The 26,681-nt window shown below is 38.0% G+C and overlaps 2 protein-coding genes across 5 annotated transcripts in view; one reads left to right on the top strand and one right to left on the bottom strand.

Annotated features, from left to right (window-relative positions):
• LOC123873998 (phosphatidate phosphatase LPIN2) overlaps window positions 1-23,100 on the top strand; it is a 38,049-nt gene extending 14,949 nt beyond the window's left edge. For 2 of the 4 annotated variants that reach the window (XM_045919148.1, XM_045919140.1), the window contains exons 3-17: window positions 4,016-4,248; window positions 5,717-6,202; window positions 6,431-6,526; window positions 8,502-8,756; window positions 9,349-9,473; window positions 10,714-10,861; window positions 11,405-11,597; window positions 12,093-12,214; window positions 14,356-14,576; window positions 14,892-15,013; window positions 15,538-15,686; window positions 16,079-16,217; window positions 16,493-16,708; window positions 16,957-17,060; window positions 20,449-23,100. In XM_045919148.1, the coding sequence (XP_045775104.1) occupies window positions 4,016-4,248; window positions 5,717-6,202; window positions 6,431-6,526; window positions 8,502-8,756; window positions 9,349-9,473; window positions 10,714-10,861; window positions 11,405-11,597; window positions 12,093-12,214; window positions 14,356-14,576; window positions 14,892-15,013; window positions 15,538-15,686; window positions 16,079-16,217; window positions 16,493-16,708; window positions 16,957-17,060; window positions 20,449-20,593 (2,754 nt within the window). In that variant the 3' untranslated portion in view covers window positions 20,594-23,100. Of the gene's footprint in view, window positions 1-4,015; window positions 4,249-5,716; window positions 6,203-6,430; window positions 6,527-8,501; window positions 8,757-9,348; window positions 9,474-10,713; window positions 10,862-11,404; window positions 11,598-12,092; window positions 12,215-14,355; window positions 14,577-14,891; window positions 15,014-15,537; window positions 15,687-16,078; window positions 16,218-16,492; window positions 16,709-16,956; window positions 17,061-17,938; window positions 18,099-20,448 lie in introns of all 4 variants that reach the window. The other 2 variants (XR_006797820.1, XM_045919157.1) reach the window with 2 other exon arrangements.
• An 872-nt stretch (window positions 23,101-23,972) lies between these two features.
• On the bottom strand, window positions 23,973-26,188 carry LOC123874082 (mRNA turnover protein 4 homolog). Its single transcript, XM_045919258.1, has 4 exons — window positions 25,980-26,188; window positions 25,660-25,904; window positions 24,978-25,226; window positions 23,973-24,257 (listed from the first exon to the last, which is right to left on the bottom strand). The coding sequence occupies exons 1-4, from the start codon at window positions 26,005-26,007 to the stop codon at window positions 24,036-24,038; spliced, it is 744 nt and encodes a 247-aa protein (XP_045775214.1). The 5' UTR covers window positions 26,008-26,188; the 3' UTR covers window positions 23,973-24,035.
• Window positions 26,189-26,681: the final 493 nt, after the last annotated feature.

Genomic DNA, 26,681 nt, shown 5'->3' with positions numbered 1-26,681 from the left:
ACAATTGATACTCAGTGCGTTTAATAAATCTGCCAAGGACAGCTTATCCTGAAAATATCAGCATTCTAGCAACAGAATTTACACATTAGCTTTTCTCATAAGAGGCGTAGAGGGGGGAAATTCCAATTTCTAAATTTTCCTGTAGTTTGTATACAATTTCTAGTCTACATACCAAATTTCAGTCTTCTAGGACTTTGGGAAGTACCCTAGAATTACAGACTAGAAGTTTTGACTGTCAATAAATCTGAAACTATAAAAGCTAGACAATCGATACTCAATGCGTTTAATAAATCTGCCAAGGACATCTTATCCTGAAAATATCAGCATTCTAGCGACAGAATTTACAAATTTGCTTTTCTCATAAGAGGCGTAGAGGGGGGGAAATTCCAATTTCTCAATTTTCCTGTAGTTTTTATGCAATTTGTAGTCTACATACCAAATTTCAGTATTCTAGGACTTCGGGAAGTACCCTAGAATTACAGACTAGAAGTTTTGACTGTCAATAAATCTAAAACTATAAAAGCTAGACAATCGATACTCAATGTGTTTAATAAATCTGCCAAGGACATCTTATCCTGAAAATATCAGCATTCTAGCGACAGAATTTACAGATTTGCTTTTCTCATAAGAGGCGTAGAGGGGGGGAAATTCCAATTTCTCAATTTTCCTGTAGTTTTTATGCAATTTGTAGTCTACATACCAAATTTCAGTCTTCTAGGGCTTCGGGAAGTACCCTAGAATTACAGACTAGAAGTTTTGACTGTCAATAAATCTGAAACTATAAAAGCTAGACAATTGATACTCAATGCGTTTCATCAATCTGCCATGGACATCTTATCCTGAAAATATCAGCATTCTAGCGACAGAATTTACAGATTTGCTTTTCTCATAAGAGGCGTAGAGGGGGGGAAATTCCAATTTCTCAATTTTCCTGTAGTTTGTATGCAATTTCTAGTCTACATACCAAATTTCAGCCTTCTAGGACTTCTGGAAGTACCCTAGAATTACAGACTATGAATTGTGATGATCATCAGTGAGGGACGAAAACGGCGTATTTTAGGTATCAATAAATCTGTAACCATAAAAGCTAGATATTTGATACTTAGTATATTTGGTAAATTTCGTGAGGACACCTTATACTGAAAATTTCAGCTTTCTAGCGTCATCCAGACCGAAGTTATGACGGGTCGAAAATACGGCGAAACACTTCGAGAAAAAGGTACGTAGCGCCCCGGCCGCCGTTTGGCTCGTCTTGGCGGGGGCACTGCCGTGCCCCCTGATGTTAAATAGTGTGCGGTAATTCCGTATGTCTATCTGTTTTTTACGAGTAAAAGCCGAGCCCCCAAATGTTTGATTATAAATTAACTATACGTAACGATATTTAACATTTAACATATTATTATTATAATTTTATTCAAAGCTTTTAAGTTACTTATTTTAATTTACATATTCAAATATTATATTCCGAAATGTAAGAATGGCAGGTGCGAAGTATAATCATTCGCCGAAGGCACCCAGTCATAATATTATCATTTGAGCAAATTAGTTTTTAGGTTACTTATAGGTTTTTATTTTTAACCCCCGACCCAAAAAGAGGGGTGTTATAAGTTTGACGTGTGTATCTGTGTATCTGCCTGTGGCATCGTAGCGCGAGCGCCTAAACGAATGAACCGATTTTAATTTAGTTTTTTTTTTTGTTTGAAAGGTGGCTTGATCGAGAGTGTTCTTAGCTATAATCCAAGATAATCGGTTCAGCCGTTTGAAAGTTATCAGCTATTTTCTAGTTACTGTAACCTTCACTTGTCGGGGGTTAAAAATACAAATATTATATTTTATAGTAATTAAATCGAATAGGTAGGTACACGCAATTCTCGAGCATTTATTGCTTAGGAAAAACTACGATACACAACTGTCGTTATTCGATTTCACGAATTATTTCGTAAAGTAGTCACGAAATGATGTATAACTATATGCACGGTACTTATTGATTACTCGTTTGTAAAACCGTCGCTGCAATGTTTACTTAAAACACATGTGTAGAAATGTGATTGGCTACTAGCAATGTACAGTACATCCATGATACCTAGTTATTATTAGTCTAGCGAATTATTCTCTGCAGGAGAGTTTATAGTCCAGTATGTTTGTCTAGATTGTTCTATCTATAATACAAACTATTCCGGCAGAACGTAGATGATTTGATGTGTATTTCATATTATAATTTATAATGAATCCACCGCATAGTCATCATAAACAGGTCTATAAATTCGAAGGATCTTTCTTTGTAGGAAATAATATGTTACAGCTGAATGGAAATTTTGAGATTTAAGAATTAAAGATAGCTAGCTGGTTCTGTTTAGTCTATTGCCAAAACAAGCTCAGATACCTATAGGAAATGTGCGACTGATTCACCGCAAAAATTGGAAAGTTGCCAGTGCAGGCTATCACCCTCAACACGAAAGTATGAAAAATTTGGCACAAATATTTTACGTTCATGAGAGGACTCGTTATTTTTATAAAAGACAGTTAAAGATTCCGACTTATTTTCTTCAACAGTTGGTAGCTTCTACCAAAGTCGTATTTTTTTATAATTAAATAATAATCAATATATGTATATAAGTATATATTTTTAATAATACTGGGCCATTTCTCGACCTTAATTTATATAATTTTCAAAATTTTAGTCGACAGAGCTCAAAACAGTATTTTTTGTCTGCCCTTCGGTGTGTGCGCGCTTCACGCTTAAACTACTGAACGTATTGAACTGCAACTCAGCATACTTATAGCTTATACGCCGGGTTAACATATTGGATTGTTTTGATCCAAAAGAACAATAGGGTTCGTTATGAAAATTTTTGTCGATGTCATATCATAACTCTGTCAGATCTCTACCGATTTTCTTACAAAGGTTGTAACTTGTATTTCCAGGTGTGAGTGTATGTTTTAATAAAGATCTGATAAATCATTTTGGAGATGGAGACGGAACTCCTCAATGGTTAACGTCAAATCAATGACGATTAGACTAATAGCTTAGTAACAGGTTCAATTTCGGTACCTAAAAAATTAATGTCTTAGTATTCAATACGTGTTTCATTATAATTCCGGAAATTTACTAATATGACACACTCGCTGACGCTACGAACTATAGCGACTTCGTTCTCGTGGATATAGGTTTTTTTATTAATCCCGTAGGAACTCTTTTATTTTCCGGGATAAAAAGTAGCCTGTATGTTAACCCAAAGTATAATCTATCTCAATTTAAAATTTCAGCCAAATCCGTCTAGTACTTTTTGCGTGAAAGAGTAACAAACATACACACACACACACACATACATGTTTTCGCCTTTATAATATTAGTATGATTTTTTAACCCAACCGTACGGAGCCGCGTGTCAGATAGTAAATAAATACGGATAAAAGCTAGATAATAATTACAATGAGAAATGACTAATACGCGGGTTGTCCGTGCCCCGTGGACAGCCAGTCATACTTAACAAACTAAGAACAGTTGGTTGATTTTCCCTTATGTTTCATCAGCATGATTTGCGAAATACATCATAGTTTATCACGTAGGCTCGTTTCGTATAAAAACAGGGATACACTATAAAGCGACATAGGACCACTACGCATATTATAAACGCATGTGTTTTTTTTTTGTTGGTTTATTAATTTGTCCTTTAATCACGTCGCAACGGAACAGCAGATTGACGTGATTTTTTGCATCGATATAGTTCTATATATATCTGGAAAATTACGTAGGTTACTTTTTATCCCGGAAAATCAAAGAGTTCCTACGGGATTCTTAAAGGCCCATCCGTTTAACCGATTTATATGAAAGGTACAGAGGTAAGTAGCTTCCATCCCGGAAGTTGACCTAGACAACTTTTTATCCTGGAAAATTAAAGAATTCCCATGGGATTTTTAAAAACCTAAATCCACGCGGACGAAGTCGCGGGTATCATCTAGTTTAATAATACAAAGATGTTAATCATTAACATGTGAAACTTTTATCCTAAAGGTTGACTTAGAGCTAAATGGAGAGCCGCTGAACATTCACATGAAACTGGGAGAGTCTGGCGAAGCGTTCTTCGTGGAGGAAGTCGGGGAGGACGAGGCGGAGTGCGCGGCCCACCTCGCCACCTCGCCGATACCTGCCACGCGCTTCGATGACTTGTACGAACCCCGCCGACGGAACTCGCTCTCTGCTGTGGAACCTGATCACGGACAAGCTTCGGACTATACTAAGAGAAGGTAACGACTAATGCGTAATGAATGAGCTGAGCACACCTGTGATACGCTTCATGAAGCCTGAACCCGCGGCCAGAGACCGATGCTGAGATCTATACCTAGAGCGTACTTATCTCAGCCCGAGTACCTATATAACCGGTATTTTTTTGGAGCGTTACCAAAGTACCATTAAGTACGTTAACTTAAAAAGTAAGGATATAAATATTTGGTTAATAATATGTCAGCTACCTCCGTTGATTAATATGACGATTGAATATCGAGGAAACCCATGTAGTTTTCAGACGTAACTAAGCTGCATTCAAAGATTAAACTAAAGTATCCGCACTGACCGAATATTGCGAACCTATCTATGCATCATCATCGTGATCAACCCATCGCCGGCTCACTACAGAGCACGGATCTCCTCTCAGAGTGAGAAGAGGTTTAGCCATAGTCTGCAACGCTGGCCAAGTGCGGATTGGCAGACTTCACACACCTTTGAGAACATTATGGTGAACTACTCTCAGGTATGCAGGTTTCCTCACGATGTTTTCCTTCACCGATAAAGCAAGTGATATTTTATACTTAATACGCACATAACTCCGAAAAGTTACATGTGTTTGCCGGGGATCGAACCCCCGACCTCCGATTAAGAGTCCTAACCACTACGTCCTAACCACTAGGCTATCAAAACTATATGCTGTATCTATGCATAAACAACCAGAATAGGTAGGTAACTATTTATCAGAAGCTGGGTGGGATTCGTTCGTTATAGAAACCAAGTTCAACATTGTTGATTTCAATGTTGAAGTGTGTTGAAGTACCTATACTCAATAGCCAACAAGTTTCCTTAGGTTGTCAATGTCAATGACGTTATTATTTCCAGAACCGATTTAAAAAGTAGGTAATTAGAAAGCGAATCACACGCTATACCATTCAACTAAATTATACACGTACGAGTAGACCGTAGTACCGACTACCGACCTATTGCAGTGTAGGTATATAAGTATACCTATGCATATATAAGTACCTATGTAATGCATCTAAATAGAACTGTAAACAGGTATTGGCTATACAGCGCACATTATTTTATCGCTATCAGGAAACCTTGATGAACTCTCTAATCGTTATTATTATTGGTTAGACACTAGATGATGCTCGCGACTTCGTCCGTATGGGTTTAGGTTTTTAAAAATCCCGTGGGCACTATGATTTTCTGGGACAAAAAGTATCCTCTGTCAGCAATGTGGATGTAACCTATCTCTGTAGGTACCAAATAGATAATATTCGCGACTTCAGTCATGTGGATTTTGGTTTTTCAAGAATCTCTTTGATTTTACGGGCATATGTCCATTGCTGGGATACAAGCTATCCCTGTAACAAATTTTGTCAAAAATCGGTTAAACACATAAGCTCTGACACGCTAGCAGACAAACATACCGACACATTTATAATATTAGTATAGATTAATGTTTTTCTATTTTGTTTACAGATACACTGCTGATGGAAAGTCTATGCAGAAACCAGACTTGAGTAAATTAGGCAAAAATAAAAAGGATGACAAAAAGACAGTTGACGATCATGACAATGAGGCTCTGTTCGAAATGGACGGCCTGAACGAAGGCTCGTCTGATTGGACAGACTCGAAACCAAAGACATTCGCGGCCACGCAGCTCGGCGCGGCTGAGAGCGAGGCCAACCAAACGGTGCAGAAGATAAGCGAGCATAACGATTTCCGACCCATCGACGCTCCCAGCCAAGAAGATCTCAAACCAAACAACGGTAACGGAAAGAAGAAGAAGAAGACGAGAAAAGTGAGCTCGAAGAAGAAGCACCAAAGAAAATCATCGACCAGTTCGATTTCTAGTCAATCTGATCTCCCCAGTTCCGAGCAGCGCTCTTCACAGCCGACCTCCATTCCTAACACCACCGATATCAACTTCTTCAGCGACACTGAAGTTGTCACAGGCGGTCTTAGGTGAGTTTGACATGTTTTATCTATCCAAATTATTAGTGATTGTTTACCTTTTAGAAAGCGTCCCTCTGTTACATTTTTTCCTAAAAAGTTTAGACACGTTTTACGTATATGCTTAGGGTACGTAGACCACGTTAAACTCCCAGTTTTCCTCGGGGAACTAATGATTTTAGGCGAATGTGTAGTTTGTAATTAATTTTGTAAGGATCTGACGGCGTTGCCTGGTTACAGCGAAGAGATGTCCAACTTGAACCTGAAGGGTGACAATCGCATCCCACTGGCTCTATCGGACACCGCGTTCGAGGTGCACTCCGCCTCGAGACACTCGTAAACATACATACTATGATACTATCGCACAACGCCACGCCACGCTTTTTTCTTACTTGATCTGTAGTTAGTTCATTACATCTCTTACGTAAAAGTAACTTGTAGTAGGCAAATAGAGCTGTTTGCTTTCACGCCTCGTATCCGCTGTTAGAACTCCATCTTGATTACTACCTATTAATTTGTAAACGCAATATTGGAAGGGGACTAAGTTTATGCAAGAATTCCTTGCTCCTTGCGGCAATTAATAATAATTAGATTTCCTAATAAACGATCTCTTTAATTCCATAACATAGGATATAGCTTTATTATTATTTTTAATAACTGCATAAGTAGAGGCTAAGCTTTGAATTATAAATAACTATAATTTTTTACTATGTATATTATGACATGTATTATATTATTTTATTAATCGTATTTAGTATATTGGGTGCAATGATATTACTATACTTAACATAGATTTTACGTTACGTCATATTAATACATGGCGTCTAAAATTCGTTCTCGTTCATGTCTGTGATAGAAGATACAAAACGCACAAGAGTAGACGAGATAGCTGTCTATGAATGGAACCCAAATGTTTTCACTTTACAAAATGTATTTAACGTATATAGTATGTATTTAAACAAAGAACATTTTTGCCAAGACAATCTTGTTAAATATTTCACAAACATAATTAGTAGAAATTCGTTAGTTAATTCATTCGCTTCGTTGAATTAAGATAAGAAATGACGGAAAAATACTCATTATTTGCCGAGCGACATGAATAATATGACGTATGTTCTGTGCACATGTTTATACTAAAGCTGATATAAATAGAACAAGCAAAAAAATATTCGCTTTGTAGGTTCTATTTTCTCTTTAATAGAATATTTTAAAAAAAATCATAAAAAATAAAAATTGTAGCCAAGCAGCGATTATATACTTAGTAAGAGAGGTTCAATAAAGTAAATAATATCTACTGTAATTCTTATCCGTTCCCATGTACAGTCATGTATAACGTATGCAAGTCCTCTATTGTTGATTGCGCAATTATTCTTTATTAATGTTTTTATGATGATTCAACAATTTATTGCTTACATTACGCGTTATAAATGTTATTGTAGATGAAAGAGTATGTATCATATTTCGTAGTGTAGGCGCCATTTTTCTTCACTTCGAAATTTCTATTGTATTCTAAAGTTTTCTAGATATAATTTTTATAATAACAACACTTAATAAATGGTTAACTGGAATCGAGGTCTGTGCGGATATTGACTTAAAATTAACACAAACCTGAACAAATAAGTTTAATTATTTACAAGAAGATGCTATAAAATTCACATTTTAATACAAACTGTAGGTATAAATAAAGCTTTATTGATGTGAATATAATTTATTACTAAGTAGTGCCTGGTAATAGTAAATATAATCTATAATCTAAATAGTATTCAAAATTTAGCTAATAAATAAATAGTATAAAAGCTATTTAATTGTTTGTTTATCTGTAACTGGTTATGGAAGTTATTAAAAAAAACTCTTTCTTTCGTTACAAATAGTTAAACAGGTTGTAATTACCATTTTATGTTATTTTGCGTGTACAAAAGAATTTTGATCTAGAAAGGACAATGGGCAAAATGTTCTTCATTATGGAGACTTCTGAAATTAGTTTACATCGATAAGTAATATTATAATGATTTGATCTCTATCTTATTTATTGAAGAAGTTCGAAAGATAAAAATTATAGTTCGTAATAGTACCTACCAGAATTGTGTACAAAATACAGGGTGCGGGGTGCAGGGAATAATAAATATTTTGAACTTGCTTTTAAATTTGAAGTCTCGCTTTTTTCCTAAGTATTAACTTTATTTAAACTGTGTATGATTGGATTCATCATAAAGAACATACAAAATCGTATTTCTAAAGTGGCCACTCTGAGGACAAAGTTCCTCATATGTATTTTGCCCATTGTCCTACAACCATATTTTATTTTCTTTAGCAAGGGATCTCGTCATGGAACACCAGTTCAGTCAGACACAGAAATGGAATTACAAAGAGCTGCGAATGGGGATAAATCGTCCCAGTCGTGGCGGTGGGGAGAATTACCTGAGCCCCCATTACGCGGAGCGCAGATCGCGTGCCCGGAGTCCCCAGGGTCTCCCGCGTCCCCAGCGGAGCCCGCGTCCCCAACTGAGCCCTTAAGTTCTGATGAAGAACGGACGGAACGCCGTGGAGTGTTGAGTGGCATGTTCAGGTTAGTTAACATTGTATACTGTTCAAAAGTATTAATTCGTAAAAAACCTTTGTCTTTTTTTATTCAGACATTACATGTTAATCCTTGACTGCAATATCACCTAGGGGTAAGTGATGATGAAGTCTAAGATGGAAGTGGACTAATCTAGAAGGTGTATATAGCAGTTCTTTTCATTAAACCCATACTCCTTTAGTTTCTACACGGCATCGCCCCGGAACGCTAAATCGCTTGACGGTACGGCTTTGCCGGTAACTAGCCACGGCTGAAGCCTCCCACCAGACTAGACCAGAAATTTAGAAGTTGTAAAATTCCAAACCCCTACCGGGAATCGAACCTGGGACCTCCCACTAATAAGCCCACAGCGCTTACTCACTGTAAGAACCTATAATATTACGTCATTAGCGTCCGCGTCGCAAGATATCGTTCGAACTGCGAGAGTGGCGTGAAATCGCCCAGCGCAGTTTTACGCGTTGCAAATTCGCTTTGCATTGCGTCGCAGTAGGTTTCGGCTCTAATCTCATGAACAATTCTTTGTACCAGTTTAATCCGGAACCTATTTTTGAAATAAAAACCCCTGTCAACCCTTGTTCAGGTTCATGTCAACGCGCGAGGCTGCGGACACTGCGCCCGGAGGGGTCTACCTCGACGACCTGGATCGCGGTCAAGTCGATCCCGATTTATACTTTCCCAAGCACCACGCGGATCGTTATCGGACAGGTACGCATATCTCCGGATGTCTGAGCTTCTTTTTTTGCCAAAGTAAATAAAGTTTAGTTTGGGTTGATATCAAGAACGCTGCGCTTCGGCTTTACCAGGGTATTTATTGCGCCTTATTGTTTTGATACATAATCAGGCGCAGGTCTTAACCGCAAAAACCGAGACAACTTCAACAGAAGTTCACGCGAGCAAAGCCGATGGCATAAACTAGACCATACAATACCTAACAGATGTTATTAATTAATTAATTATTATTAATATTCTGCAGACATAACAAAGTCTATTGTGTTCAGTGAACAATAATTGTGTCATAGAACAAAGAAAATATATTCTAATTCATTATTATAATCAAATCAGCATTTACCTACATAATAATTACGATAAGCGCTATTAGTTACTGTCAATGCTCGATATGACACCAAACTACTTTTCAAAAATATAACAACGCAGCTTATCTCTACTAACTTTTAAAAGGTATGTCAACTGTCTCAAGGCAGTTTTTGTACCTACTAGATGATGTACCCGACTTCCTCTGCGAGGATTTAGGCTTTAGATCCCGTGGAAACTCATTTTTCGGGATAAAAATGTAGTCTATGTGTTAATTCAAGGTATAAGCTATCTCCATTACACAGCTAAATCGGTTCAGCAATTGTGAAGTGATTGTGAAAGAGTAGCAAACATCAAAACTTTCACATCTGTTCAGGGTTAGGATTTTTGAGCGTATCCCTGAGTACTCAAACGCTTATCAAGAAAAGCTTATGTATTAAATGAAAGTTGAACGACTTTAGCTGCAGAACAAAAGTTCGGACTCTAAACACAACAACTTTTTTGCTCAAAAAACGAAGATGCCCTTAATTTTCTTTGAACCATATCAGTATTAAGAAAAACTCTCATATCAAGCTGTGGCTCTTTACTTACTTACTTTGGCTCTAGGGGCAAAATACAAAAACACTCAATGTTTGACTCGATAAACTAAAGGTGCCCTTAAATTGTAAGAACTGGTTTGTTATAGCTATAAAATTTATTTTAATACTAGCTGATGCCCGCGACTTCGCTATAGTTTTTTTAAATCCCGTTAGAACTCATTGATTAAAAAGTAGCCTATGTGTTATTCCAGTATAATCTATCTCCATTCCGAATTTCAGCCAAATCCGTCTGGTAGGTTTTGCGTGAAAGTGTAAGAAACATAGGTACACATACACTCAAACTTTCACCTTTATAATATTAGTGTGATATGCAGTTGGTGGTAACGCTGGCATACAAGCCGGGCCTACGGAGGAAGAGTACGAGTCGGGCAACGGGCCGTCGCTGCCGCAATCGCCCAACTCGCCCGCCTCGCTCGACGCGCCCACCCTCGACTCGGACGACGACGAGAAACTGCTTGCCAAGTGAGTTCACGTCGTTGGTGAAAGCGCCAGAGATGACTAGAAATATTGCCTGTACCTACGTACTTCCTAAGGACGAGACACCTTCCAGTCGGTCAGTGGCTTCTCATTACCTTTGGGGAGCACGATAAGTCTGCCGTCCTTTTTTTTTTGTCTTGTCTAGAAGTTGCCTATTCACTTTTGACTGGAACGTATATTAAAAGTGGATGCTGGTAGCGTTTCATATCCTAGCGGTTCGGATTAGAAACGAGGAAGCAAATCACTTCGTACGTGTCCGAGGAATTTCAACTACGTATGGATGCAAACCTTGACGATGCCTTGCAGTAAGATGGTAGACAGGTGAAGAGGGAACCAGGTCAAAGAGCTCTTGTGCACACTCTCCTTGTCCCTCCGAACGTCTGAAAAACTCCCTTCAACGACGCAAGTATAACATATATATGAAGACGAAATATTGTGAACAGGGTGGCGCTACTTTTAGTGATTGTCATATCAAATTACCACTACGCTTCTGTCAATAAACAAAAAAGAAATCGCGTTGTCTGTCAGGGGCCAGGTGTCAGTGATGGCACGAGAGGGCGCGGTGTCGCGCGCGCTCAGCTACGAGGAGTTCTGCATGCAAGGCGCCGCGCTCGCCAGCACGGGGCAGCTTGAAGTGCGGCTGGGCACGCGCCGCATGCCGTGGCGCAGCGCCGGCCCGCTGCTGCTGAGCTTGCTGGCTTACCGCCGACCGCTGCCTAACGTGAGTAAACATTACTCAATACTTAATACTTATGGTACAAGAAGCTGGCGCCTGCATTTAGAGTGCCTGTCCAAACATGCAAAGCGGAGCGGAGACATGTACAGACGAGTCAAATTATGGTCAAATCGAATATTTTAGGTTTAGGGATTTAGGTTTTTTAAATGATCAAACTCAGGATAAAAAGTATGTCCATCCCTATGCAAGCTATCCCCGTACCAAATTTCGTCAAAATCAGGATACAAAGTATATCCATCCCTATGCAAGCTATCCTTGTACCTCGTCGAAATCGGTTAAACAGATGGGCTATGAATAGCTAGCAGACAGACAGACAACAGACACACTTTGATGACGACGATGATGACGTTATGACCATGTCGCCGCGTCGTCTTATCTAAACCCGTTCCCACCCCGCTTCAGTGGACAGTGACAGTATTTTATGCCACATAATTTTCTTGATAAAAAGATAAAGGAATGAGAAATGTTTATATTTGGCAGCGAGTGTTGGAGGAGCTAGAGAAAGGCGAGAAGGGCGAGGAGTCAGCGAGCAGCCGCGCGGACGAGGCCAAGCCGCGCTCCTACTCGTGGTGGTACTGGCGACGCTCCAACACCGACAAAAGGTTTATTTTTTTTCCTGCCAATTATGGTTTTCGTCAATGTTGTGGCCAAAGTTGAACGTTCCACACATAAAAGTGAATCGATAACGACCTCTGTGGTATTCTTACAACCCTATGTTCGTAATCCTACTATAGTATAAATCTTAATATTTTAAATGCGAAAGTTTACATGTATGGATGTTTGTTACTCTTTCACGCAAAACTACAGGCAGATTTGGCTGAAATAGAAATAGATTACACCCTGGATTAACACAGGCTACTTTAGTTTTTTAAAAACCTATATCCACGGGAACCAAGTCGCGGGCATCAGCTAGTGATTTATAACTCGGCTAGTTCATAATGGCTCAACTATAGCAGTTTAGGCTGTGGTTTAACAGATCATTCAGTCAGTACAAGTCTTTATAAATTAAGATTGTACAACTCATTCATATCTCTGTGACTAATGTATAACGTTCACTCGACCTACAGACTAAAGTTCCATTTCTATAAGCATGTTCCGACTCACTGTTTCTAAAAATACATAGCATTTATACTTAAGACAAATTCCTGTGCGATACTACACGTGGGATGGAATAGTGAAGAGTGCTATTTATCAAGGTTTGAACTATCTCTCATGGCATTGAAGAGTAAATAAATTAACATAGTTTTTATATCTTTGGCAAATAGTTGTTCGAACGATGTAAGTATTTATATTTTAGTAGATTTGTAGGTCATTCTAAAATCCCAAGGTTCTGAAAAAAGCCGGCCAAGTACGAGTCAGACTCGCGCACCGAGGGTTCCGTACTCGGGTAACTTTTGTTACATTTTGCCCGATAAATCGAAAACTACTATGCATAAAAATAAATGAAAATCTGTTTTAGAATATACAGGTAAAGCCCTTTCATATGATACCCCACTTGGTATGGTAATATCTTGCTTTGAAAATTGAAACACATTTTAATTTTTTTTAATAATGTAACAAATTCACGGTTTTCAGATTTATTCCTTTAATTGTACTATAAGACCTACCTTCCTGCCAAATTTCATGATTCTAGGTCAGCGGGAAGTATCCTATAGGTTTTCTTGACAGACATGACGGACGGACAGACGGACGGACAGACAGACAGACAGACAATAAAGTGATACTATAAGGGTTCCGTTTTTCCTTTTGAGGTACGGAACCCTAAAAATGTTTATCCATATGATTCTGATCACTGATAATAATTATTCCTCGATCATTCCTGAATCATTTGAGATCTCATTGAAAAGGGAAACTTCGTAATTCCTACTTATAATAATAATTATATTGCAAAGTAATGGAAATATCTTCGTCGACTAGTCCCGGCGGCACACGTCAGTAGTCAACAGGGAACCGAGCCAACGCTTTTATGATACAAATGAACTCGGTCCAAAATTTCCTAGACCGTGACCTTGGATCGAATACAATTTCCTATTTTGGATATCAGGTCGCTTTTTGGACTCGAGACAAACACATTTGTTTTCAGTGAATCTATTCTTTCTTTTTATGTTCGTCCAACTATGCCAATGTCTGAATTTAGATTTGAGAGGCACCTTTATCGCTAGATAATGCCCGCGATGTCGTCTGCATGGACATAGGTTATTTAAAAGTCCCGCGGGAACTCTTCCCCGTGGACTTCTTCCGGTGTTCTTCTTTTCCGGTATAAAAAACCCTCCATGTGCAAATTCAGGGTATAAGCTATCACGATTTCAGCCAAATCGGTACAGTTATTGTAGCGTAAATAGTTTTTAATTTTTAAATCAATTATTTTTGACATAGTGCGTTATTGTGACTTATTTATCTTTAAGATCTACCAAAAGCGGCAATAGATAACACATCTGAAAATTTCAACTCTCAATCTATCACGGTTCACGAGATACAGCCCGCTGACAGACAGACGGACGGACGGGCAGCGGATGTTTCGAAATATAGTCCCGTTGGCACACTTCGGGCACGGCACCCTAAAAAGCATTTTTGACTATTTGATGGACCATCAAGATAGCATTCTGCTTCTTTTTTGTGCACGTGCACAGACCCAAAAGAAAAGTCCTGGCACATCAACAACCTTTTCTCATCTGTAAAAACGTAGATTAAAATTTGTGTACAATCGAATTACCATTTTCTAAAGATGTTTTTTTCACTACAGGTCAGAATCGTCGCAGCCCAAAGACGATATTCAAGATGTAACACCACAGAGTGACACAGCTAAAAGCTTGACACCAAAAACAGGTTCAGTCGACGAAGACCAGGTAGACCACTGGACGGAGGGGAAGATGGAGCCGCCCAAACATGTGACCGATGTCGACCCAGTCGTCAAATTTGAGGAAGTAATGGATGTCGAGGAAACTACGCCAATGATTCCTACTCGTAAGTGCTTTTTTTAACGTGATTATTTATTGGGGGAAGGGGGGTGGTTGCGCCAGATTACGTTAAAACATAATTAATTAAATATTTTATAACGCGGTGCCTCCTAAATCCATTTTCGATTTTAACAGACAACGAAGTTATAAAATTTGCCTCCAACGTTGTGTTTTTTGGTACGACGTCGCCGTTCCAGCAACTTGGGACACCAACGTCTAATTCAGTTGTTGGAATTATGTATAAAATGATCTTAATTTTTAATGGCTTTATTGGTTCAATTTCATTACTTATTGGTAATCTAATTTTCATTCCAACTGCCAGGTGAGGTCTCGGTGCGTCATGATCACAGTTCGTCGGACTCGGAGCACGAAACGCATCACATGAGGACATCGCGGCGACAGTCCTCCTTTCGCAAGACCTTGCGGCTCTCTTCTGACCAAATTGTAAGATTTTCTCTAAATTATGATTTAAGTTTAAACTTAAGTATTGTGGCTACCTAGTGCCCATATCCATGACAAACTACTGTGTAATCACACAAAGGTTGACTGGAGTGGAAATTGAACCCCATGGCCCATAATTTCGAAGTCAAATAAGGTTTATGTACTAACGAGTCAGTCCATGTGAATTTTTATTTTATCCTATCTATTAATCCTCATCGCACTGAGTCAGTGATTCATATCCCGCCCAACACTGTTTATTTATCGTGGAAAAAAATCGGAATCGGAAACCTTCGCTTCCTTTAAAGTGGAATTTCGACACGAGTGTATGTGACCCCGCGACAGAGCAGCAGATCAATGTAGTTTGCAAATGTAGGAAACGTCATTCGAGTACAGCGACACTGATGCCTGATTTACGGCGGCGTCAGGGTTGCCACCGACGATCGACTTGTCTCTCCGGAATTTGACTTTGGAGGCTAAAATTTGGTCTAAAGAATTTTTTTTATAATATATGATTATATTTTGACTAGAAAAAGCTGAATCTCCGCGAGGGCATGAACGAGATGGTGTTCAGCGTGACAACGGCGTACCAGGGCACCACGCGCTGCAAGTGCAACGTGTTCCGCTGGCGCCACGACGACAAGGTCGTCATATCCGACATCGACGGCACCATCACCAAGTAACTATCGCTACGAATTATTATAAAAAAGAGACGAAACAAAACTCTATATTTAAGGCAACTCCTACACATTATTTGTAGCTTAACGTTAAAAGAGTGGATTGAAATCCGAAAGGTCAGCAGCTCAAACCCCATCTGTTGCACTATTGTCGTACCCACTCCTAGTATAAGCTTTAATGCTTAGTTGGAAGAGAAAAGGGGAATATTATTCATGATAAAGTGGCTAATAAGTGATATAAAGCAGATCATAAAGAAAATATAAATAACCAGGATTCTAGTCTACAATATCGATTATATTTCCAGAGAGCATTATCAATAAATTGAAAGTAAAATTTAATTTCGGCTAGTGTGTAAGTTCGACTTTCAACCGTGAAATGTGTTCTTCCGCCAAGGTCGGACGTGCTGGGCCACATCTTCCCGCTGGTGGGCAAGGACTGGGCGCAGTCAGGCGTGGCGCAGCTCTTCACCAAGATCAAGAACAACGGCTACCAGCTGCTCTACCTGTCCGCGCGCGCCATTGGACAAGCAAGGGTAAGTTGCTTTATCGTTTACTAGCGACCCACCCCAGCTTCTCGCGAGTGTTCTCATCGTTCCTGTATGATGCCGTGAAGAAATTAAATGGGTATGGGCTTAATAAAAACTGCCATACCCCTTCCAGGTTAACCCAATTCCATCTTGGACTGCATCATCACTTATCACCAGGTGAGATTGCAGTCAAAGGCTAATTTGTATCTGAGTAAAAAAATATATTTTTTACACTGATTTCGCCGAGATATCTGACCCGATTTGATTTTTTTTATCAATAGGTGACCCGAGAATACCTACGCTCAATAAAGCAAGGTGAAGTGTGCCTACCGGACGGGCCCCTGCTGCTGAACCCCACGTCCCTGCTGCGCGCCTTCCACCGGGAGGTCATCGAGAAGAAGCCAGAGGAGTTCAAGATCCAGTGTCTCGCTGATATCAAGGCGCTGTTCCCGGCGGGCTCCAACCCGTTCTACGCGGGATATGGCAATAGAGTCAATGTAAGTTTTAACAGATGTTTCATCCTACTTCCTACTAATATATAAACGTGAAAGTTTGTATGTATGTATGGATGTTTGTACATCCATACATACATACAAACATTTGGACCTTTCACGTAAAAAATACTGGACGGATTTGGCTGCAATTTAAAATAGAGATACCTTAGGTCCTGGATTAACACATGGGCTACCGGCATCAGCTACTTGTATATAAATTTTATGTAATTGTAAATGTCATCTGTTTGCAGGATGTCTGCGCGTACCAGGCCGTCGGCATTCCCATCGTGAGGATATTCACGATCAACTACAAGGGGGAGCTCAAGCACGAGCTAACCCAGACATTCCAGTCGACGTGAGTTGCCCACATACACATACTACATATAATACACATACGATAACTGTATAATGTCGCAGCGAAATGGCTTAAACCGGGAGTTAGCCATTTCCCTTAGGGCGATGCCAAAACGATAACTCAATTATACCATTTCACTAAACAAATCTAGTGATATCATAGAATACTGAGCATGGTTTATGAAATGTAACGAGACGGACCAAACTGACCGACTTTCTTCTTCACAAAAATACTCTAGACTCCGGATGATCAGTGTTTAATTCTAATCTAGTGAAACATCAGTTGATAATGATAATATTGTCCAAGATTGACCTAATTAGGGATATGGCTAACTCCCGGTTTAGGCCATTTCGCTGCGACATATACACGTCATGTCTCATAAGTCACACCCATCACACACACGCTAACAACTGAGATGTGCACTCTCTATACCGAAGAGACGAAATCTAGTGTTTTTTTTTGTTAGATAGAAATTCATTCCTAATTTTAGTTTCCTAAAAGTAACATTTTGGATTTAAGTCACTTTTATTTCGAGGCTGCCCATCACTGATCTCTACTAATACACGCTGGACTTGCGATTGCCGACCTGTTATTAAAGCAGCTAGATTTTCGCCATATTGCCGCTGATAGCAGCAGTGAGCGTACTCGGAACTAAATGTTAGTGATAAGACACCTGTCAACATAGTGTCAACACGAAGACTATTTGACATAGTGTCAATTTTAATTCCCAGTACGCTCGGTGGGGCGCTTCGAATCGGCACAAAAATATCTGTCATTTTATATGGCATTATATTTTATACACCTCTTCCAGCATTCTACGTCAATTTCAATGGTGCCCATATATTATTATTATTATAAGCAGTTTATTTTTATTTCAGTTACCACGTGCAAAGTGACATGGTCGATGATTTCTTCCCACCAGTGAAACGCGATAGAGTCATAAGCTAATAGCTAGCCGTCAGTAAAATTTGATCTATCTAGTCTTGAAATAAAAGACTATTCCAAAAATTATGAATTTACGAGCAGACGAGAGTTCTGGTAAGCCGGATGGCATGAAACTGGGCTTGTCACTTTAAAAATCGCGCATCATCATACATTATGCCGGAAACATGCCACTCCCAACGCCGCGCCATGCATGATAAATGATAATATGCGTCGAGTCAATGATAATATAATGTTATTATACTTATTTAAAAGAAATTAGTCGAGGGCGAGTCGGACTCGCATACGTAGGGATGCGTATAAGAAATAATAATGTTTATTACTTGTTGTTATAACGACAATAGAAACACTCTGTGAAAATTTCAACTCTCTACTTCAAGTTCAAAACTATGTAGATAGCTGTCGTGAACTGTGACACTGCATCGTTAATTTTTTGTTTTTTAAATCATAAAGTACTGACAGCAGTACTTCATTAGGATTACAATCTAGCCTACGAGTAAAGCTATTAAGAGGGCTCTCTCCGTCACTCGCTTCTACTCGCTTCATACAATCGTAGTTCCAATTTCATTTGAATCTTAAGCAACCAAAGTCCATGAAATTTTGCAGACATATTCTAGAAACTAATATCTATGTCTGTGGTTTTCCAGATTTCTGTTAAAATATTCGGTTTCAAAGTTACGCGGTCTTAAAAATTTACATACAAATCTTCGAGCCCCTGTAATTTTAAAACTACATATTTTTAGAAAAATCTAAAACACCACAGACACAGATATTAGTTTCTAGAATATGTCTGCAAAATTTCATGGACTTTGGTTGCTTAATATTCAAATGAAATTGGAACTACGATTGTATGAAGCGAGTGGAAGCATGTGACGGAGAGAGCCCTGTTAAGTAATATTATGTTAACCTACACTTATAAAAGTATCTAAGAGTCTGTCCATTGACATAATATATCTTAGTTTATCGTTAAAATTTTGAGATAGGAAATGTTGCCAGTTTACAGTCGATATATCAAAAACACCACATATGTGTTGTCGGGTGTTTCTGTTCGTAGAATATACCTACAATAATTTGACAAGACTCCATATACGTGCCGTGGCGTGTGGTAGATGGCGTGTTACCAAGTGCGCCCGGCCCATTATAATCTTCTAAATCACGTTGCCTAATAATACTGACAAATAACTCAGTGATCATCGACATGTCATCTTTCGTATATTGTATACTGTTTATTTTTTTCACGTTCTTTAATCTTATTAACTCAATTTGCCAGTGAATAATCAACTTGCCTTTACAAATCTTTTTCTCATTCAAATAATAAGACATTACTTATTGAGCACTATAAATTAATATAAAACCATTTTTCATGCACAAGCGGATGTTTCCATGTGTGGATAATAATATAATCGGCAAAATGTATAACATTTTTCAACTTTTTATGTCCAAATTTTTAATACTCTATTCTCTTATAATTACAAAATTCAATTCCACAAGACACGGAACACAGTTACATAAGTCTAAAAATCTAACAGAAATATCTTCTAGCAATAGAGACCGCGCCTTTAAAACCCCGTTTTAGGCTTGATTACACACCCACTGTAACTCTGGTGTTGGTTTCATTTTTGTGTCGTCGGGCTTGTGTCATTGATGTTTTAAACTTTTAATAAGATTAATGATGTTGTGTTATCAGCAAAGAAATTTCGATCTTTATTCTTGTAGTTGGTGAATAGGGTGAAACGAGACAAAAAAGTCTTCAAGAAAAGGGTCAATTTATTATTTGTCAAAGATATATTTTTCACATAGAGTAATATTTCAGTTTTTTTCGGGCACAGGTTCACATAACGATATTAATGTACACTTGATTCGTCCCAATCTGGACTGTTGTAATGATATCGAATCGATAAAGCTCTAGATACTACCTCTCATAAAGGTTATCCATAAATTGTTGTTAAAATGTTATTGTTCAGCATTTGTCCACGAAAAATTAACAAAAATTCTTAACCAATAAAATAGTTTAATTATCTGCTATAGGAAAATGTACTTTTGATTGGTTGATTGTTACTTGGCCCATCTTCCTTTCGCATTGTCACTTAGTACGAGTTTGGGCAAGTTTTCGTGATTTCGATATTACATCAAAGTTAAATAAATTCACATCCCTTGTTTCAAATATGATTCAGTATCATTTTAACAAAATGTCACAAAGGGACTTACTTACCTCTAGGCTCTTTCACAATACTTGCGGTGCCACGTCGCATTGTAAAGTTCTACGACACGTATGTACAACGCATCGTTCGAGTTTGCATGGAAATCGCTTTGCGATGAGATGCGACGTTTTGCCGCCGGTATTCTGGAAGGCGTTTTATTGGTGTTAAGCCGCTGTCATTCTTAAGAAGATCTAGGTATCCATCAAAATACTATATGCTAAACGTTCTTGTATTGGTTTCCACAGGTACTCGCATATGTCGGTGTTAGTGGACCAGGTGTTCCCGCCGGCGCAGTGCGAGCCGAGCGACGAATTCTCTCAGTGCGCGTACTGGCGCGAGCCGCTGCCCTTACTGGACTTGCCTGCCCACGCGGCGCCCGCTCCGCATTAGACTCGTATATACAGCACGTGATGACAGATTAACACGATATCAATGGACACTTGCGTATGTGAAAATTACTATTGATAACAAATCAAATATTCAACGTGTCGAAGAAATTAGGAAATCGCCAGTAAAGAAATGTTTAAACCCTGAAAAGGTTCTTGATGAAACTAAGGTGGAAGACCAATTGTGTGCTGAAGACGTTTTCCAAAATGATAAGAAAGCCTGCGATATTGGCGTTCAAGCTTCATTCGAGTTTAATTCTGTGTCCGCGCCTAGTATTACAGATAATATGAGGGGTGAGGTTCTTCTACCAGATTCAAATAAAACAAAATGACAGTGCACAATGGGACATTAATAAAACACAATTTTCCCTATGACCTAGGCACGAAATTTGGTACAGGGATAGCTATCCCGGGCATGGGCATAGACTATTTTCTGTCGCGGGAGATCAAAGAGGTCTCATGGGAACCCAAACAACCTATATCCACGTGGATTAGATTTCAGGCATCATTTAATAGGTACAGAGATAACTTTTATCCTGCAGATGAGAAAGAGTGCCCAGAAGTCGCGGCCATCATCATCTAGTCTAAATCTATTTTAATACTAGAACTACAATATATACTGGTAATAATTATTATACCCACCTTGCACCGCGACTTTTGAAAACCAAAGCCTAAAACATTGTGTGGCTAAAACATGTATTCCAAACAATGTCTAGGCTTTTTGCCTGTAACAGGCGTTATAAAATTCCATGCATTACAAGCAGGGTGAATAGTGAACAGCTCAAAAAGTGTGGACTGTAATAAACTGTATGGACATTTGAATTGTATTGTACGTATGAATAAACTAGCGAATTTTAACAATTCCATTGTGTAGTGTTTTTAGATTAGCATATAACGCGTCATTTTCAATGGAGTTTCTAAGACTAACTCCATTAAAAATATATTGAATCCAAGTATATTTCTAGCTAGGACGTCGCAATATGGCGGACACGGTTTCTCTTTTTTAGTTTGAACGCGTTATATCTATACATTTCGTAGCGTTTGTGAGATTTAGGTTGGGTTGACATGACGGTATCGTTAGGCTTAGCAGTAAGAGCACTGTAAGCTTCTAACTACAACCTGTTTAGCAAGTTCAGTCTCAACTGCTCGTCCCTGTCTAGTTTGATGAGACACAATAATCACGCAAAAGCTTGTATGTTAGCTGGTCATATGACGACCAATCAGGTCAACTGGTGACCTTAAATTACGTAACGAGATTTCTCGTATTGGGTTTTGACCCCTGCATCGCTCGGAAAATACTACGTTTTTAGATTTAATTTTTTCTTCACACGCGCTCCGTTTCAAGTGTATCCGTTCTATAGAGTTAGTACGAGTTTGCATAACGACAACGTTGATAAATTCATGAAACTTAGAAACGTTAAAACACTGACGTCAAAGTAAAAATTAAAAAGCCTGTAATAAAATCAGGAAGTGCACCAAGCGTTACAAAACAAAATGATCCAAGACTTTTCGATTGCTTTTTGATTGAAGTGGCGAACTTCTAGCGTTGCATTAGCATTAAATAGCTATTGTCAGCAAAAGAGGGAGCACACCCGCACCCGCCGTTTTCGTGGCTGGTATTTATAGTGCTGCGTAATGCCTAATGTTCTATCAAAGTTGCAGAGGTGTGCAAACTCGTACTAAGGGTACCGATTGTTCAATAGCCGCATTAGGTGCATATGCCTAGTATCGTTGTGCGGGTAAACCCGTCGTAGAGTAGATGTAGCTTAGATTGATGTGACGTTGATATTAATTTACTTAGTCTGTGCAGAATAATGTACACGTGATGTAGTTGATCTCAAGCTCACAGCTATATCACGATGGGACAGAGTTGCCGTTGGCGACGTGACAAATATAGTGATAGCAAACATAACCATAGTAAATATAATTTATCTTGTATAATATCTACCAATTTACCATATTTACTAAGTGATCTACTTGTTTACTGGGGTTCCCAATTACTATTAGAAGTGCAACTCTGTTAGCTAAGTGAAGTGCAGCATTAGTTATTCAAATAGCAAATAATTACAAACTATAACCAGATAAGGTTAGTTTTAAGTTACATCTTAAATCAACTGGATGATATTTTTCTTTCGGGTTTCAAAGACTGTAATTTCTTAGTTGCGATGATCTAAGAATTATATTTTGCCGATTGTGATGTTAGATGAAAAGCAATGCTTTACTATTGTACTGTGATTATTTGTTTTATATGTAAGTTATTTTGTTAAAAATAAAAAGATTAAATTTAAATTATACTTATTTTGTCTCTAGAAAGGCTAGGCCATTGCTAGATAAGTATTTTATTTTTGTATGAATTTAGAATGCTTAGTATTGAAATATTTTTGATTTAGATATTGCATTACAATAAATGATTAATAAAAAAACGCTAGTATAATCTGATTTGATGTACTTTTTTATATATTAATATAATTAATTTCCTCTGTGATTTAAATATATTATGTTCTAGATGTGTCATTGCCTTTAATTAAAAAAACCTCGAAATCTAAACCCAAATATCAGCTTCCTTGTTATACATATATATATATATCTATTATCTATGTATTAAGACGATTTCTTTAAAACTATACCCTTTTCGCGGAAAGAAGTAGGCATAGCGCTCTCTCTGTTACGTAATACCATACAAACGATAGAGGCAAAAAAACATTCGGAGTTCAATTTGAAAATGTTTTAAAAAAGCACTGGAAAACATTTTTTCGTTTGTGATTGTTTGGTGTCTCAAAATGGTTAACGACCACTGATTTCTGTCTCTATCATTTGTATGGGAATACATAACAAAGAGAGCGCTATACTACTTTCCGCGAATAGGGTATAGCTGCAGCCAAAAACTTTTTAGTGCATCAGACTTCAGCCAATTGAAAAATTTAATTTCACTAACCCAACCAGAGTCAGACAGAACCTAATGAACAACTCTGAGGGCTAATTAGTTTTTTATGTTCAGTGTAGCCCACTACTGTGCCTAGGTAGTCTCAAACTGAGGGCACATTACTTCCAATTCATACTAATATAAATGCGAAAATGTGTCTGTCTGTCTGAAAGCTTTTCACAGCCCAACAGTTTAAGTAATTTAGTTGTTTGGTACAGAGTTAGCTTACATCTCGGGGAAGGACATGACAACCTTTTATCCCAAAAAATCAAAGAGTTCGTCCAGGATAAAAAAAAAAACTAATTCCACGCGGACAAAGTCGCGGGCATCATCTAGTACAAAATAAGTAAACTAAAAAAATAGGTCTACTTGTATAGTCTCTAGGGCACCGTAAAGGAACAAACAAACAATCATATAGACTGATGAACACCACTCTTCGCATTGCGCAGTTAAAAAAAACTGAATTTGTAACATTTTATTTAACATATACATACATACATTATAAAAAAAAAACAAATGCAGTTTAAGTTTCATCATCACCATCATCATCATCTTCCATTGGTTCCTCTTGAACAGCATCAGCATTATCTTCTTCTTCATCACTCGGTACATCAAGATCTTTGTGGAATCCTTTCCCCTTGGTCCAGTGGCACTTTATGACTACTTTAAATTGAGCCATTTGTCTACCCAAAAGTTTCAAAATGCTTGCTTGTTCTGGTGTCAAGGGTGTGCCTTTTTTACAGACCTGAAATAGTGTCATTTAAAAGAATGTAAGCGGATGTTCATTTATAAGAAAGTAAGCATGTGGCTATCGACGGCTTAGAGTGAAAACCTCGTAAGTGTAAAAGAAGTAACTTTTCAGGAGGAAGAAAAAACTGCGTGCTGTAACTAACAGAAGCGAGTATTTACGAGTTTCTCATTTAATGTCATAGATGGCGTTACGAGTATCGAATGAACAAATTAGTCAAATCAGGAGGTGCGTTGCGAGGTTTTATTCCTAGAAACGCAATAAAATAAATTTGACCAAAAATGCATTCCCGAGGTTTTCACTCTAAGACGACGCTATGCGGCTAATTCTGTAATACACTCTAAAATGATAAGTCTGAATGTATTGCTATCTCTTTCATAATGCTCCATGTGGAAAAGGATAGCATTATTATTATGAGTATACAAATAATACCATCTGTGATGCTTGGGATATCTGATTATGACACTACTTTCATGGCATGAGCATTGCTGGTTGGCTCTGTGGTGGCACTGGAGAAACAACATAGCAAAATAGTCTAGTAATAAATGGATACCCCTTTTAGATTTTTAGTAGTACAGACTTATAAGCCAGTACTATGATAATTGGACACTGCCAAACCTACTCCAGTTTGTAAAATATTGCCCAGCCAGTACCAGCCAAGGCATAGGTACTGGAGATTAAAATTTTAAATCTATCAACTATTGAAATTTTACATACCTGATATTCTTTGATGAGGTGAATTACACCCTTTTCTAGACTTGTGGGCAGCCCGAGGCGCCTAAGATGTGGTTCAATAGTATGAGAGAAGTCTTCTAGGGGGCCCTGGGGTAATATCACATCTTTGGTTGCAACAAATCCAGCTCTAGCATACTCTGTTGCACGGTAAGTTTTAAACCACTCCAATACATCAATTACATCTCTGTTTGTCATTAGCAGCCCACATTGACCTTTTAACTTTTTGGAAAGCTAAAATAGGAAATGCCACTATTATATTAATAACTGTACCTACTTACATAGTTACTATGAAGTAGGTATATAATTGTACATACATTTTCATGTTAAATGTAATTTTTCTATTGCTGGTTCAGTAAATATAAAAAAAATCTTGCACAGAATCTGCTGACATTAGACTGAAAACTGTGATAGTCAGCTGCATACTATCAGAAGCTGATATCCAATCTTGCATAATACTGTCAATTTGCAGAGTACAAAAAGTGTGAAGCAGAGTACCTTTTGAACCTTAACCTTTAAGAATTTTATCTGACAGTTTCTGATAATATACAGCTATCAAAATTCTACTTGTCATTAAAATAAGGGTAAGTAACCCTTATTTTAATGAAAAGTAGAATTTTTCAAAGAAAAAGTTTAAAAGCGCTGAAGTAAAATAAATAATGAATACCAAGTTCAACTGATCTTCAACTTCATCGCTTTTGGTTCTCCCAAGTGCTACGGCCATGACTTTATTCTTGCCGAAAAAGAATCTTGAATCTTTCCAATCATTGCGTAAATCCTTCAGCTTTGTATTACGCATGTTGTCAACAGTAAATAGAAATATGTGTTCATATTTAGACAATGAATTCCTTATTTCTTCAATTGTTTTTTGTTTCAATAAAAGGCCCTTTTTATTTGTTTTTGTCAAAGAAACTGGAAATAAAAGACTTTGTGAAAGCATCCATGGTTAATTCAATCCATATTAAGAATTCTCTAGTTTTAGGTTACCTTTTTTATCACGTTTGGATTTAGGCATTTTGCAATGTAAAACAAATTAAGAATTATTGAATAAAGATTTTTATATCAGCATTACAATGAAACTTTGTGGAACTTTATAACTTGATACACTTTTACGTGTTTTAAAGAAAAACACGTGTTTTTCGTGTATAACAGATAACTTTGTTTACATCAATCAAGCACAGACTCCTGACCACAGTCCTAACCACAGACCAATAACATATAGGTCGCTGATCTGACCTGACATCAAGTACAGACCTACCTACCTAGGCATAGACAATAAAATAATATTACTTTTTTTTTAATTTTTGTACGGACCTGGAATACTACAGTCCGACAAGGCAAAAATTGGAACTCACAGACTAGTAATCCGGAGGTTTGTGAAATGTCATGCTTGTGTCACGCTGCCCGCTGCCCATAAAGCTATTATAAGAGCTATCATAGTTATAATACGTCCATGCCGCTGCCTATGTGCTGCTTGCTGCTGCTGCCTCCTTTTATGTGGTGTTGCTAGGTAAAAAAATCTAAACATTACTACATATATTACATTAGGTAGTTACCTAACTTCGCGATATATTCTGGACAATTATTAATTTAGCATAAATGCGTCTGCATAAGGTCTGCATCTTAATCTCATGGCTATATTTAGCACTAGGTAAGAATAGCATTTGAGCAGGTAAACATGATAGGTTG

Source organism: Maniola jurtina, chromosome 2 (assembly GCF_905333055.1).
Source record: "Maniola jurtina chromosome 2, ilManJurt1.1, whole genome shotgun sequence".
Classification (NCBI taxonomy): Eukaryota; Metazoa; Arthropoda; class Insecta; order Lepidoptera; family Nymphalidae; genus Maniola; species Maniola jurtina.
This window is presented reverse-complemented; position numbering and strand designations above follow the sequence as displayed.